Source organism: Acartia tonsa, chromosome 2 (assembly GCF_053477335.1).
Source record: "Acartia tonsa isolate MP-2025a chromosome 2, ASM5347733v1, whole genome shotgun sequence".
Classification (NCBI taxonomy): domain Eukaryota; kingdom Metazoa; phylum Arthropoda; class Copepoda; order Calanoida; family Acartiidae; genus Acartia; species Acartia tonsa.
This window is the reverse complement of record NC_137261.1, coordinates 56406624-56423085: the sequence shown is the minus strand read 5'-3', so window position 1 is coordinate 56423085 and position 16462 is coordinate 56406624. Positions and strand designations below refer to the sequence as shown.

Genomic DNA, 16462 nt, shown 5'->3' with positions numbered 1-16462 from the left:
CAAAATTATCCCTTCTGTAGATTGCAATAAGTGGTTGAAACGTTTGAACACTCAACTTAATGAATAAACCAATCCAAATTCAATACCCTTTAAATCTTCAGCCAATAAATAAGTATTCCTAAAAATAAAACTTTGGGGACTATTGTAAAATACAGCCAATTATCCCCTCTCTCTCTGGAAAAAAATCGATTAAAATGTGGTATGCGGCAGCTCTGGACCATGCAGAAACCAGGACATTATAGTGATGCTACGCACCTAGCTAAATCCTGTTATTCTACAATTATAAAGCCACCTGAAAATATGTCAGATAACGGTACTGGTTTCATCTCTCAGTTGTCCTGCAAATGGAGGGAGGGGTGTTACCCCTCCCTCTCCCATCTTAAGCACCGGAACCTTCCCCTTCAACCACCAAGTTATCAGCACCACCTCAACCCTGAGGATAAAGGATCTAAACCTGCCCTCACCTGATAGAATCACCCCCACACAGACTGTTGTTGTCACAAGTAATCATCAAACCTTCCCTCTTTAGTACCCAGACCTACCACTCAACCCCTCTATGCTTATCTACCTATTGTGCTGCTCCATGGGCTATCCTGCCTGCCCCAGACAGGGATAGCCATCTACCTAACCATTGCAATTATCTATGTTTTACTGTATGATTTATCTTTAACTATCCTTATCCCTAATCCATATGTATTTATATTATGGTTAACTGTATTCTTAATTCCCCCCACCCTTTCCAGGGATGGGGAATCATGATTGCCCAAACTGACTATTGTATATGTATTATAATGCTTTTATGTTATGATCATTTATTCCTATCCATGTAGTTATTGTTTGTTGTATATAGCTTTAGTATCCTTTAACCCTTCAATAAAGTGACAACTGAAATAGATGTTGATTCTTGTCTAGTGAATGCTAGAGAAGCGTAGCTTCTCTATAGTAAGGTGTCCACGTCTGTTCACACTGCCGTAGTCTTTATTCGAACTCTGGTGTCTGCCATTTACCCTAGGCGGATACCACAAAAACTTCAATAAATACAATTTAAAAGAAATTAATTTAAATTTTGAGGATATTTTATACCTAACAGGAAGCAAAAAATTACATTAATTTAGAGAATGGCTTTGAATTCGAATCTTTTCTAAAATTAAGGTAAGTCCGTCTTTTCGTAACGAATATTTTTTATCTTATGTTCATATCGATTTTAAACAGTAATGATTTATAAGTAGAAAGCCTAGGAACTCTATTAATGTTACCAGAATGTCTGTAAGTATGCTGATTTTTAACCTTTTTAACAACAATGTTTTTAGAGATTAAATTATCCTAATTATCTGTTTTTTGAAATACTGATTCTGATTTTAAGCAAAGCATATCTATAATCGAGTCCTAGAATATGTAAATAAACCCTTAAAACAGTTTTCTGTACCAAGCGGTTGTGCATCAAATTTACTTACTATATGGTTAATATTTTGCCTATTTTGCCTATTCAGTTCTAACACTCTACAAGTGTTAATGTTCGTTTGTCCTATTTTTTTAGACGTTCACTCTTATGGAAGTTGTCACCCTTGTATTATCTTCAATTAATTGTAGACCATTAACCCTTAACGGTCGGGGGGGGGGGGGGGCGTTGAACGCCCCCCCATCCGGTTTTTTCTATCTCATTTTCTGTGTGTGAAAGATAAAGAGCCCAAACTGCTTGACTTTTTAAGTATGGGTATGACACATAACTGAGAGTTGGAATTTTTTGAATATCTCCATCCTGGTGGGCACAGGATGCCAGCAAACCTGGCAGGGTCATCCAGGTAAAGAACAAAAATTTGTTTTTGATTTAAACAAAGCATTTTATCTTACAAAAATACTAAAATATCCTCTAGTAGTACATCCTCATATTAAATACAGGTGTTCAAGTCAATTTCAGGTTCCAGGTATGATCCTGCAGGTCCAGATCCTCCAGGTCTCCAGAAATCTTTAAAATGCTCCTGTGGCCGCAATTTTTGACTTAGAGACTTCAAATTTTAAACTTAAGCTTTTCTTACATGTCTACATAATGTATTAAAATTTCATAAAGATCCGCCGCCGTTTTCTCGCCGACCGCCGACTGTGGCGGCTGGCAGCTGCCAAGTACAGCTGCGGCCGCTGAAACTTATGTTTTGATATTTCAAATATAAAATTTAAATAAAATAAACATTTTCTGCAATAAAAAATTTTCTTCTATCTTTAAAAATAAAAAAATTACAGCCGTTTGAAATTTTTAAGTAAAAAAGGACCTAAAAACAAAGGTTGTTAAATAAAAGGGTGAAGGAAGCGGAAATTGACCTTGACTTACTTAAGGTCGGAAATTCACCATAACACAGGGGACTTGCACAAAAAATTTTAGCCTTCTAGCTCTAATAGGAACTGAGATAATGAGGGGGGGCGTTGAACGCCCCCCCCCCCCCCCCCCCGACTGATTAAGGTGCGGCAAGGGGCCCGACTGTTAAGGGTTAAAGTTTCATTTGTTTATGTCTTTTTATTGATATTCTGACACAAGCAATTTTACCAGACAGTGAAATTTGCTTCTACAAATCATGCCAAATATACTGTAATAATTAAGCTATAAAAATTGGAAAGAATTTTAATGATTATAACAGATTTGAAATCTGCATAAAATTTTAAGGAATTTTTATAAAATTCGTTTTTTGTATAATTCTTTATCTATAAGCGCAAATACAAATTAAGTTAAATAATTTTGACATCTGTGATTGGTGGATTGAAAACTATCTGCGCCCTGATTGGAGAAGCTTAAGTGACGTACATCATTCAACCAATTAGAGCGCAGGTAGTTTCCAATCCACCTATCCTATTAGTCAAAATTTATTAACTTAAATTGGATTTGCGCTTTTAAATAACTAGCGGCTTCGCCCCTAGCCTCTAGGGGCTTCGCTCTATATAGTTTTGGGAAGTCAACCCTCCTTAATAGAAATATTCAAAAAATTATTCTTTGTTTAATTACTCTGTGGTAAAATTAAACCCAGGTTGTGCGCTTTATGCACAAAAATTTTAATTTGTACAAATTAAACCCAGGTTGTTTGCCGTATACACAAAAATTTCAATTTGTAAAAATTAGACCTAGGTTGTTCGCATACACAAAAATTAAAATTAAAAAAAAATATTTTAATTTTTTTTTCGGGGGGGGGGATTCATGGGGGCTTCGCCCCATGTTGCAGTAGGGTTCCCCCACCCCAATTACTGGTTTTTGTTTAAAAAAAAATTTAAAAAAAAAAAATTTTGGAAGTGGGGATTTTTTTATTTTTGGGGGGGTTGGGGTGTCCCACCCCCCAAGAAAATAGCTTAAAACCACCAGAGGACCAGTAGGTATATTCCCAGAAGGGTAGAGCCCAATTTGATCAGCAGTTACTGAGATTTTACAAAAAATGAAAAAAAAAAATTTTGAGGGTTGGATTTTTTTTTTTTGGGGGGGGGGTTGGGGGTGTCTCACCCCCCAAGAAAATAGCCTAAAACCACCACAGGACCAGTAGGTATATTCCCTGAAGAGTAGAATCCGATCGGTTCAGTGGTTACCGAGATCTTAAGGGACAGACAGACAGACGGACAGACAGACGGACAGACGGTCAGACGGACAGACATCAAGCTACTTTGTATTATAGATGAATTATATAAAAAACGAATTTTATAAAAAAAAAATCCTTAAAATTTTATGCAGATTTCAAATCTACATATTATATTCATTAAAATTCTTTCGAATTTTTATAGCTTAGTAATAATCCTTTAATATAGGCATAATAACAAGGATGACAAGTTGAATACATCCATAAAAGCGAAGCCATTAAACGGTAGGACAAACGAACATTAACAATTGTAGAATGTCATATCTGAATAAGCAGAATATTAATGTACAAGCCTCAACAAAATTGTAAGTAAATTTGTTGCAAAACTTCCTAAATTCAGGATACTAATTAAGGACAAACTTAAGAATCAATATTCCAAAAATCAGACGAACAGGATATTTATATTATATAAAAAATGTTGTCAAAAAAGTAAAGAATCAACATGTTTTTAATGAACATACAGACTTTCTGGTAACAGTTATAGAGTTGTTACGCTTTCTAAATCGTAACTGATCATTATTTGAATTATGCAAAGTTTGAAATCGAATGGATAATTCTAACATGTTTCAATTAATGAAAAAAGCCTATCTGTTCCAGACGTACGTACGGAGGTAATGCACTGCGTTTGCCAATTTTTTTGTATTTAAGACTTTAAAAGAAAAAGTAATAAAATTTGAGGGGGAGTATTTTTTTGGAGGGGAGAATTCGACTTCCCCCCTTTTTAAATTTATTTTTAGTTTTGAGGGGGTAATTTTTTGGGGGTTTGGGGTCTCTCATCCCTTAAGAAAATAGCTTAAAACCATCACTATTCAGTCGGTTCAGTGGTTACTCTTATCTTAAGTTTCAGACAGACAGACATCGTTCTACTTTGTATTATAAATAATCTATGTTTTATAATCATCCTGATTAAATAACTATACAACAAAATGAAAACTATATCCATGCCAAAACATAGTAATTTTTATATCTACATATTGTACATCATTGTGTTGACCTTCAAACATGCATTTTAATTGTTGCCTCTGCAGCAATCATCCAAGCCAGGCGTGCACACGAATTTGTGGGGGGGGCGGGGGGTTTGGTAATAAGTGCCTATAAAAATGTTACCACACCTCGTGGGGATTTTGGGTAATAAGTGCCTATAAAAATGTTACAACAGCTCGTGGAATTTTTCCACTTATTCCATGAGAGGTGTACGGAAACACATTATCTTAAACCGTTTTTTTTTGTGGGGATTTGTAAACAAGGACGTCCAATGGGGGGTCCCGGTAAGCACCCCCTTCAAAAAAATTAAGAGCTTGGACGTCCTTGCCTATATGATATAAAGATCAACTCCCCCCCCCCCCCCTCCCGAAAGGATTTGGGGGTGCCGTAGGCAACCCCTACAATTTTGAATTTTTACCCCCTCCCCCCCCCCCCTCCAAATGAAAAAGCTTGGACGCCCTTGGTTGTAAATACTCATTGCAAATAGCCAGGGGGGGTTATACCCCTCATCCACCTCTTATGCACGTTTTTGTAGCTAAATTATGGACAGTTTAAAAGATTCAGAGAATAATGCAAAACATGAAATGTCAAATGTAATTATTTTAATTTTGAAAGTGAAACTTTGCGTCATACTCAGGAGGGATCTAGCGGGATAAGACAATGGCTGATAAATTAATGAACCCAGTAAAAGTGTCGGACTAATTATGACGTAAAAAAATAATTAGCCAATGAGAGGCCACTATAAATTTTACTATTGGTCAATAATGGCCTCTCATTGGCTAATTTATTATTTTTACGTCATAATCAGTCCGACACTATTTCTGGGTTCTAAATTAATGTACATACTCAATGATGATACACAAGGTTAATCTATCTGTAGATTACATTTAGTGATAGAAACCTGTGAACACTCGACTTAAAAACGTTATCATAAAACTTTGGGGACCAGTGAAATTATTATCCCAATGTCCCCTCCCTCCCTGTTCATACAGCATTATAAGAGTGGTGTATTTTTTCTCAAACATTAATATTACATATCAAAGAATGAGTGCAGTCACCCAGCAGACCCAGTATGTACACAGCATCGAAACTTCTCTAACTTATTTTTAGATAAATTGAAGAAAGAGGTGTCTTTTTTTCCCTTAAGCCTGATTCCTGCAGGGTGCTCTACTTCTGTTTTTCTGTGCTTGACCTTTCACTTTTAGGGAAACTGCTGTTTATCAGTGTCATTGTTAAGGTTTAGTCAAGGCGTAATTTAGGGAAGAAAAGTGAAGGGACATTTTACACCTAAATTACAGACAAACAGAAGGACACACAGACAAACAAAAGGACACACAGACAAACAGAAGGACACACATACAAACAGAAGGACACACAGACAAATAGAAGGACACAGAGACAAACAGAAGGACACACATACAAACAGAAGGACACACAGACAAACAGAAGGACACACAGACAAACAGAAGGACACACAGACAAACAGAAGGACACACATACAAACAGAAGGACACAGAGACAAACAGAAGGACACACATACAAACAGAAGGACACACAGACAAATAGAAGGACACAGAGACAAACAGAAGGACACACATACAAACAGAAGGACACACAGACAAACAGAAGGACACACAGACAAACAGAAGGACACACAGACAAACAGAAGGACACACATACAAACAGAAGGACACAGAGACAAACAGAAGGACACACATACAAACAGAAGGACACACAGACAAACAGAAGGACACAGAGACAAACAGAAGGACACACATACAAACAGAAGGACACACATACAAACAGAAGGACACACATACAAACAGAAGGACACACATACAAACAGAAGGACACACATACAAACAGAAGGATACACAGACAAACAGAAGGACACACAGACAAACAGAAGGACACAGAGACAAACAGAAGGACACAGAGACAAACAGAAGGACACACATACAAACAGAAGGACACACATACAAACAGAAGGACACACATACAAACAGAAGGACACACATACAAACAGAAGGACACACAGACAAACAGAAGGACACACAGACAAACAGAAGGACACACAGACAAACAGAAGGACACACATACAAACAGAAGAACATACAGACAAACAGAAGGACACACAGACACATATACAGACATGAATAATTATAGATTAGCTTAGTTAATAATAAACAAGGATTACAACATCCATAAAAGCGAAACATAAATGCTTAAAATGGACATATGGACATTCTGGTACCGATTAGGGAGTTGCTACGCTCTTTATATCGTACCCAATTATTACAGGAATCGCCATGCAAAGTTTAAAATCGATAGGACAATTATAACGTGTCTTATTTAACGGACGGACCTACCCTAATTATAGAAAAGCTTCGCTTTTAAAAACTAAATATAATTTTTACATTTATTTACATTACAAAGCATACATTTATATTTTACATAAAATAATAATATTAATACATATAACAGTCATGTACATTATAGACTGGCCCAAAAAAACATGAATTTTTAAATCTTTGCCATATCAATTTGCGGATACCTTAAAGTTGTTACCGGCTCAAATGTAGACCTTTTAGTGAAAACTAGACCTCTCTACAATGAAAATTGATCTCGAAATTTCAATCTTAAGCTTTTTATCAAAAACTTCATATTTTCATGATTTTAACAAGAAATAATTAAAGAACAGCCAACCTAAAATAATGTGACAAGAGTTCAAATATAAAGCAATCATAAAAAGTAGACAGAACCGCCATTCCTGCCGAATAATTCTGAAAAACGTCTAAAAACATTGTTTTATTGAAATTGATAATTTGTGTAAGAAATTAAACTAAAACAGTAGCTATTAGTCTTATGAGAAGAGAAATGATGAAAAACTCTAAAAAATATGCATTTTAAAGACATAAAATAGGAAAAAGTGTTTTTAATAAATTTCATGGCTCAACAGACATTGTCGCCAATAAAGAGACAATTTACTTAAATAAAAAATTAAATGAAGGTAAAAAAATATGTAATATACTTATTCTCATATTCAACTTTTAAAAAAAGCATACTAATAAAAAAATTAATATTGCAAAAAATAATTTGATTGTTTTTTATTAAACCAGGAATAAAGAGTAAGGCTTATCTTTAATTATTTTTCTTCAATAATTTTGCAGTATGAATTGGCTTTCCCAAATTATTGTAATTGTACATAAATAAATTTTTATACTTTCTTTCTTCATATGTTTATTCCTGGTGATTTTAATATTTTATTTCAATGTTTGTAAACAAATAGACAGAAAATTTGATGTTTTGCTTTATACAGTTAGGGAGTTGAATCCATTTTTATAGAAGCAGAAATATAATCTATGATTATGGTTTGGACCCTCTAAAACTGTAATCTACCCTTCCACTTTCCCCTCTCTTGGTGAAGATATCTTCAACGCCGATACGATTTTTGAAATATAAGATTCCACTTTTGTCTCTCTTGTTGAAGATATCTTCACCAAGAGAGGCAAAAGTGGAATCTTAAATTTCAAATATCGTATCGGCGTTGAAGATATCTTCACCAAGAGAGGGGAAAGTGGAATCTTACATTTCAAAAATCGTATCGGCGTTGAAGATATCTTCACCAAGAGAAGGGAAAGTAGAATCTTACATTTCAAAAATCGTATCGGCGTTGAAGATATCTTCACCAAGAGAGGGGAAAGTGGAAAGGTAGATTACAGTTTTAGAGGGTCAAAACCATAATCATAGATTATATTTCTGCTTCTATAAAAATGGATTCAACTCCCTAACTGTTATATCTGGTGTAAGGCTTTCATAATTTGGGGGATTAAAGGTGAAAATAAATATGCATTGGACGAGATAGCGATAGATTTTTTCTTAAAATCAATTATAGGGCTAAAACCTACAAACAATGCATAACCTATTTTTGCATAACGCACATTGAAAAGCGATTTAGACCTTCATTTGGGCCACACTAATGTACAATAACATATATCATCACAAAATGTAACAAAATACTTAACTCATTTTCCCGTGTCGCTTTGAAACCGATTAATATCCGGTGAATTAGAACCGGTTCTCAGCCAAACTGAAAAATTAAGTCTAGCATCGTATTATATCCAGTTTTATAGGAATATAAAAATGTACTATTATAAGATTAAAACTAGTTTTTTAGTCCTTCTGCATCTAAATAGTTTTTATCTTATAGTTGTACATTTTATATCCGCGAAATCTGTTTATAATACGATGCCAGAAATAACTATTCTAACATTACCTCCTTACTAGAGCAGCTGTGTATAATTAGGATATGTCCATCCGTCCATCTGTCCGCTGTGCTACTTATGGATATAATTGTCATTGTTCCAAAATTGTCTTTTTAGGATAACTATAGTAGTTTTAAACCCAGGCATAAGAAATACTAAATATGAATTATTATTTGTAAAAATCATTGCGGGTCGGATGTAAAGGCGTGCAAAAGGGGTGGTGTAATGGGGGTTTATCCCCTTTAAAACTCACACCCCCTACACCTTTTCGAAGGAGGGTGTGTCAAAATTTTCACTCCCCTGGAAAAAACCCGATGCATGCCACTGCACTGGTTGGATGGTTTATGGTTTTGTAGACAGAGGTGGATTCTTAAAAAATCTTTTGGCTCAGTGCCTCAATAAAATCAGTGAGGCTCGCAAAAAAATATTTTGTGAAAAATTCTCCAAAATCACAAAAAAAAAATATTAAAAAACTCATAAAAGGGTTATTAACACAAGACTTTGATTAATTTTTGTAGATTTTTTACGCGATTTTGGAGGATTTTTTTTGCGAGCCTCACTGATTTTAGTGAGGCAATGAGTCAAAAAGTTTTTTTTTAAGAATCCACCTCTTGTTGTTGGTTAAATTAGGAGAGTTTTAATCGGGATAATTGAACCAACGCGTTGCAACGTTGCAACGGCGGATTTTTGTTTCTCGCACATTAAGTATAACTTATGCCTGCAAAAATCGATACAAATTATAATATAAATATTTCATGAATATTTTAAAACAATTTTGACAATTTACTGGTATAGCTCCAAATCTGAAATATTTCTGCTAAAGAAAAACAGGTTTTGAGCCGAACTGAAAAAAACATGACATCGTATTACAAATGATTTCCTACGAAAAAAAATTAAATCATACAATTTATTCCAGATTTGTTAATAGAGGCCTACGGCCTTTTTGGTCAACAAATAAGAAAATATTTCTGTACACTTATTTAATCCATTTCTCAGAATTGTCTATATTACGATGCGATAATTACACATTAATCGTTTATAGTAAAAAAATGACAAAAGATGCAATTTTTAAAAATTCTTGTGTTAAATGAAAATACTATATTAGGAAACACAAAGTGCTGAAAGAAATTTCAAAGATTTGATTATTTAAAAAATAAAACGTTTTGAAAAATAATGAAAAAAATTGTTTTTGACTATAGATGTTTATCACATTGTTTGTTTTATGCTTTGATGTATTTATTATTTGATTAAGTAATAAAAAAAACATTTGTTTGTGATTTATTTGATACTATTAACAATGTATTTTTTCTCATTTTATTCTTTTCCTTAAATTTGAAACTAAAACTAAATATTTGATCATGATTTTAATTTTTTTCTCTCAATTATTAAACAATTGCATAAAATAGAATATCAGCAGTTCTTGTATAACATAGACATGTGTGGTTTTCACAACATAGATTGTTCACTTTTAACATGAAACCTTTCTTGGAGTTTAACTTAGCTTAGTATACTTAGCAGGGTTGGGCCGGATACTTTTTTGGCCGGAAACAGGTTATCCGGTATCCGGATAGTTTTAATATCCGGTATCCGGCCGGATATCTGGCCAACCCTCGATATCCGGCAAATTACCGAATATCCGGCTGGGTAACCGGATATCCGGCAGTAAAAATCAGCCGGATATCCAGTATCCGGATAGTTTCAATATCCAGTAACCGGTCGGATATCGAAAATGGCCGGATATCCGGCCCAACCCTAATATTTAGGAATATTGTCTAGCTATAGTTATAGTTTATAACAATTACAGCAAGGTTTGGTTGGAGAATATTATGAGGAGGATGAATGATATAATCTGTGCCAAGGAGCTGTAGAATCCAAACCTGGATGTCCCCGCCTGCTTGGCCAGCAAAGCCTCACCTGAAATTTCAATTATATTATTTTCGACTATTGATTATCACAGGGATCTAAAGGAGTAAGACAATGTCAAATAAGATGATATACATCCCCAATGATAATACACAAAATAACTCCTTTTGTTGATTACAATTAGTGGTCAATTAAAAAAATGAACCAAATAATCAAAATCCAATAAAAGTCCCCAAAGTTGTTAAGCAAGCTAACAGGAAAACGATTTCATTAAACATTGAAAACCTGTCAAAAAAACAGCCTAATGTCCCCCCCCTTCCTACATTATCTCATTATTTTGTATCTAGCAGATCTTATGTATAGATTATTTGTAGATAATTTTATTTGAAATTATCCTGCATGGTTAATGATAAGAAGAATAGTTATTTATCGTATTATAAACAGCTTTCTGCGGATAAGATTAATTACTGTTTTGTTAGCCCCGAAGGGACGACGCCCAGGCTTACAAAGCTGGTATCATTATTATTATTTTCCATTTTACTTTTTGTACAAAATTGTCTATAATACATAACGATACATGATTTTCAGTATGTCCCAGAACCGGTTCTAATCCAGCGGATAATGATCAGTTTTGAAGCAATACTGGAAAATATTTTAGCTGTGTAAACAAATTACAATTCCTAGTTAAAAAAATTAATTTTAGTGCAAAACCTCCAAGCAAATACATATGTACATTAATTTTAGCTAAGTACACTCGAAGTCATAACAAATGAGCTGTAATTTCATCGATTTCTTTCTTTCTTTTACAAATTATTGAGTATGAAACATTGGACAGGGATATCTAATTGAAATAAAGTAATAATAAAATATTTATGGAGGTGTATAAAAGAAACTCTGTGTGTGTGTTGTAAAAAGCAATCAATTATTTGAATTGAAAATAAAGTGTAGTGGGTAGGTCTGTTATTTTAGTTTGTGTGTGTAGTATTAAAAACTGGTTGACTCGAAATTAATGACTAAATTGTTCAAATTATCTTTAGTTTCTTTTTTTAGTATAAAAAAGTATGAAAATTATATACATACAACAGCTTTTCTTTTCTTTTTTTTGATACTTCAAAAAAAGTATTCATTTTAAAAGTAATCCTTTTAAAAAAATTTCTGTCTTTATGTGACAACTGCTGGACTAATATGACGATCCTTTACAGGAGAGCTTATTTTTGTTTAAGGGATGGTACCCCCAACCCTTGCGGAAAATTGCACCTTAAAAATTACTTTTTCTGTTTTAAACCTAACTTTAACCATTTAACCATCCACCTACCCACCTTTCTCCCCCCCCCCCTCTCCCCCAAATAGATAGAGCAAAGCTGTTATCTATAATACAAAGTAGAACGATGTCTCTCTGTCTGTTTGTTTGTTTGTTTGTACCGTAGGATCTCCCTAACCGCTGAACCGATCGTGTTCTCTTTTACAGGGTAGCTTCTCATAGGTCCCGGGAAGGTTTATAACTATGTTCTTGGTGGGTGAGACACTCCCTCCAAATGAAAATACCCCCCCCCCCCCCAAAAAAAAAAAGTAATTTTTTTTTAAAGTCGAAAATTTGAATAGTAGGGTCGACTACCCCAAAAAAAAAAAATTCTCACCCCCTAAAAAAAATTCTTTTTAAAGTTTTCTTTTAAATCTAAAATACAAGGCCAATATATGCTAGGGGCGAAGCCGCTAGTTAGATAATATAGTAAATAGAGGGCCAATAAGATAACTCACCATCTACGACATGTAGCATGATAAATTCTGGTTCTGTGTTGGATGGAGAGCAAGTGTACCTTCCAGACTCGGTTCTGAAACATATAAAATAATTGATAAATCATTTTTAATTGTACATTTTTATATCCATAGAAAACTGGATATAATACATGATTTTTCAGTGTTGCTTAGAACCAGTTCTAATCCAGTGGATATTAATCAGTTTTGAAGCCAAACTGGATAATTATTTCCATATAATATACTCTTATTATGATTTTAAAATAAAAGTTTATACTCCTTTCTTATACTATAAAGTTCAATATATTATACTTTGGACAGTTTATCTTTCATCAACATACTTTTGATTTTAAATTTACTATATGGAGGAATATATAATCATCATCATCCTATAATATAAAATACTAAGCTTTTTTTCTGTTTGTAGCGAAAGATCTCGCTCACCACTAACCCAATATGGTTCTCTTTTAGAGGGAAACTTCTTATAGGCCCTGATATGGTTTTAGGCTATTTTATTTTTATAGATAAGCCTGGGTATGGTTTTAAGCTATTTTTCTGCACTTTCAATCCCTTAGAATATAGAACCCTTCAGATGCTAGGGGCACAGACGCTAGTATTATATAAAGTAATACATATTTTTTGTCTGAACCAATATGGGTCATAGTAATTTTAATAATTTTTTTGAGGGAGGGTGTGACTGATCTCCCTAGAACAATTTACCCAAAATAACAAAAAATAATTTTAAGAAATTCTTTTTAAAAACTTAAATTTTAATTTGAGGGGGGGGAGGGTTTAATTTCCCCCCTCCCTCACCTTTAGTGCTTCTAGAGGCTTCTAGGGTCATAGCAGCTTGTATAAAATATTATAATAAAATAATTTACTACAAAAAAATAATACAGTAAGAATTTTAATTTGTCTGCAAAGATCTTGCCGACCACTAAACAGATTGAGTTTTCAATTTTAGAGAAGCTTTAAATTGGTTCTAGCATCTTTTTTTATTATTTTTTGTTCTAATCTCTGTTTGCTTGGTACAGAATCGAGATTATTAAAAAATCACTAAATAAATAAAGAGAGAATGGTAGGTTGTAGTAAAACATGTGAAGATTTAATATATTTGTAAAAGTTGAATCAGGAAGAGGAACAGTTGGAAGCTTAGTACACTTGGAGATGTCAGTTCAAGGTTAAATCTTTCACTTCCTCATTCTACACACACAGTAGTTCCAAAGAGAGGACAAGTAAATGTTGATTAGTGATTTAAGGTACAGCTGCAGCCCTAGCAATATGGTAAGTTTTGATATTTATCCAGTTGAACATAATATTAGTTTTAAAATCTGCTATCTTTATTAATGAATTTTGAAAATTTACTAAAATTGTTTGCTTTAGATTTTAACTAAATGGCATAATTACCAAATATTAAAGTTAGCAAATTATTGTTAACATTTAAACGTTTATAATTTTTTTCTGATATACCAGCACTCCTGTAAACTATTTTAGATAGAAATTATGTTTTATTTGTAATCTTCATGTCCACTCTATGTTAGTATACCCTGAAGCATTAAATATTGGTGTAGCACTTGTCAAACTTTTCACTTTGAAATCTATTCCAATCTAAAATTGTAGAATGACAAGCAAAGCTTTTGCAGTTGAGCTTATTCAAGATTTAAAAAGATACAACATTGACAGCACATATTGTATTAATTGATATTTACATGAATTACATCTATAAATAAATCATTAGCTTTTTGGATTTTTTGCTTTTAAAATCAATTATAAATTTTCTTTTAAAGAAAATATTTTTATAATTGTACCTTTAATTAATTAGTTAAAGAGAACTATTTTTGTTAATTCAATGTAATTATTTCTAGCTTGACAAATTGCAGAACAATTTGGATTTTGAAAATCCATTTCCATTACTAATTTCATTTAATTAGAATTTGTGTAAACTTTAATTTGTATGTCCTCCATTTAACCTAGAAAACCATAGAAATATTTATTTAATTATGTTTAATCATCATTTTATAAGGAAAAAAGTTTATATAATGTAAAAGCTCTGAGGTTGTAAAGCATACAACATACCCAGACTTAATTTCAAGCTTCAAATAAATCATGAAAAATTGGGTTGGTCAGATTGTTGTATAGACTTTGTAAATTAAGTCTGGTTCTTGCCCTAGCTTCTAACTATAAAAAATCTTTGAAAATTTATATCTTTCTATCTTTCCCCTTTTGAATGTATATCTCTTGCATATATGAGCAATACCCCCCAGTTAAATCTGGCTGGGATTTTTGTATTGCAAGCAGAATATTGCAATTTACTCCCATGAGAGAACAAGCCCAGCCGACAAATTTGCGAAATTTTCGCCAACTTTCGCAAATAAATTGCGAAAAAATGGCGAATTCGCGAAATATTTGCGATTAAATGTTGCGAAAATTAGCGAAAGTTTGCAAAATCGCATATTTTGCGAAACCTTGCGAAATCGCGAATAAACATGCAAAAAAAAAATAAGCGAAAATGTGCGAAAACGCTTTTTTTTGGCGAATTTTTTTGGGTTGCTAAAATATACAAAATCGCAAAAAAAAAGCTGAGATAAAAGTTGCAAATTCGAAATAAATCTTAAAATGTGCTAAAACTTGCTAATTCACTTAAAATGAAAACTTGCAAATTACCTATCTTGCTAATATTTGCTAATGATTGCAATTTAGCACTAATTAGATTTATTCCCAATCTTGCTAATTAGCAAGTTTTAGAAAATTTTGAGATATAGTGCGATTTTGCAACTTTTATCTTAGCTTTATAAGTGCGATTTTGCATATTTTCAAAAAAATTTTAAAATTTTCAATCTTGCTAATTAGCAAGTTTAGTAAATGAGATTTAGTGCGATTTTGCATATTTTCGCCAAATTTTTAAAAATTTTCAATCTCCCTAATTAGCAAGTTTAGAATATGAGATTTAGTGCGATTTTGCATATTGTTGCAAATTTTTTGAAATTTTCAATCTTGCTAATTAGCAAGTTTAGCATATGAGATTTAGTGCGATTTTGCATATTTTCGCCAATTTTTACAAATTTTCAATCTTGCTAATTAGCAAGTTTAGCATATGAGATTTAGTGCGATTTTGCATATTTTTGCCAATTTTTTAAAATTTTCAATCTTGCTAATTAGCAAGTTTAGTAAATGAGATCTAGTGCGATTTTGCATATTTTTGCCAAATTTTTTTAATTTTCAATCTTCCTAATTAGCAAGTTTAGCATATGAGATTTAGTGCGATTTTGCTTATTTTTGCAAATTTTTTAAAATTTTCAATCTTGCTAATTAGCAAGTTTATCATATGAGATTTAGTGCGATTTTGCATATTTTTTGCAAATTTTTTTAAATTTTCAATCTTGCTAATTAGCAAGTTTAGCATATGAGATTTAGTGCGATTTTGCATATTTTTGCCAAATTTTTAAAATTTTCAATCTTTCTAATTAGCAAGTTTAGCATATGAGATTTAGTGCGATTTTGCATATTTTTGCAAATTTTTTAAAATTTTCAATCTTGCTAATTAGCAAGTTTAGCATATGAGATTTAGTGCGATTTTGCATATTTTTTTTAAATTTACAATTTTGCTAATTAACCCTTACAGCTCGGGCCCCAATTCCCACCTTAATAGATCGGGGGGGGGGCTCCAAGAGCCCCCCCCACTATCTCGGCTCCTGTTACAGATAAAGACGTAAAATTTTTTTCTGGTGGTTCATGTGTATTTTTAGAGAAAATTCCTTTTTCTAGTCATAGCAGCCAGGCCGCTCCTTAGCCGCTTTTTAGCGGCCAGCCGCTAAATTTTAAAACAGCTGTAGAGAGGCCAATTTTGCAGCTAGGATGACCAAATTTTAGGACGAACTTTTATTTTTCATAACAAAAAAATTACTTTTTCTGATCATCGCCAAAAAACGGCAAATAACGGAAACCGCCATTTTCGGCGGTTACGGCGGTAAAACGGCGGTTGGCGGC

At 33.1% G+C, this 16462-nt stretch overlaps 1 protein-coding gene across 1 annotated transcript in view; it reads right to left on the bottom strand.

Annotated features, from left to right (window-relative positions):
* Nucleotides 1-6997: 6997 nt before the first annotated feature.
* Nucleotides 6998-16462, bottom strand: part of LOC145312212 (zwei Ig domain protein zig-8-like) — a 63021-nt gene continuing 53556 nt past the window's right edge. The window contains exons 8-9 of the mRNA XM_080151427.1: nt 12479-12552; nt 6998-10771 (exon numbers count right to left, since the gene is read on the bottom strand). Of these exons, the coding sequence (XP_080007553.1) occupies nt 10656-10771; nt 12479-12552 (190 nt within the window). The 3' untranslated portion in view covers nt 6998-10655. The remainder of the gene's footprint in view (nt 10772-12478; nt 12553-16462) is intronic.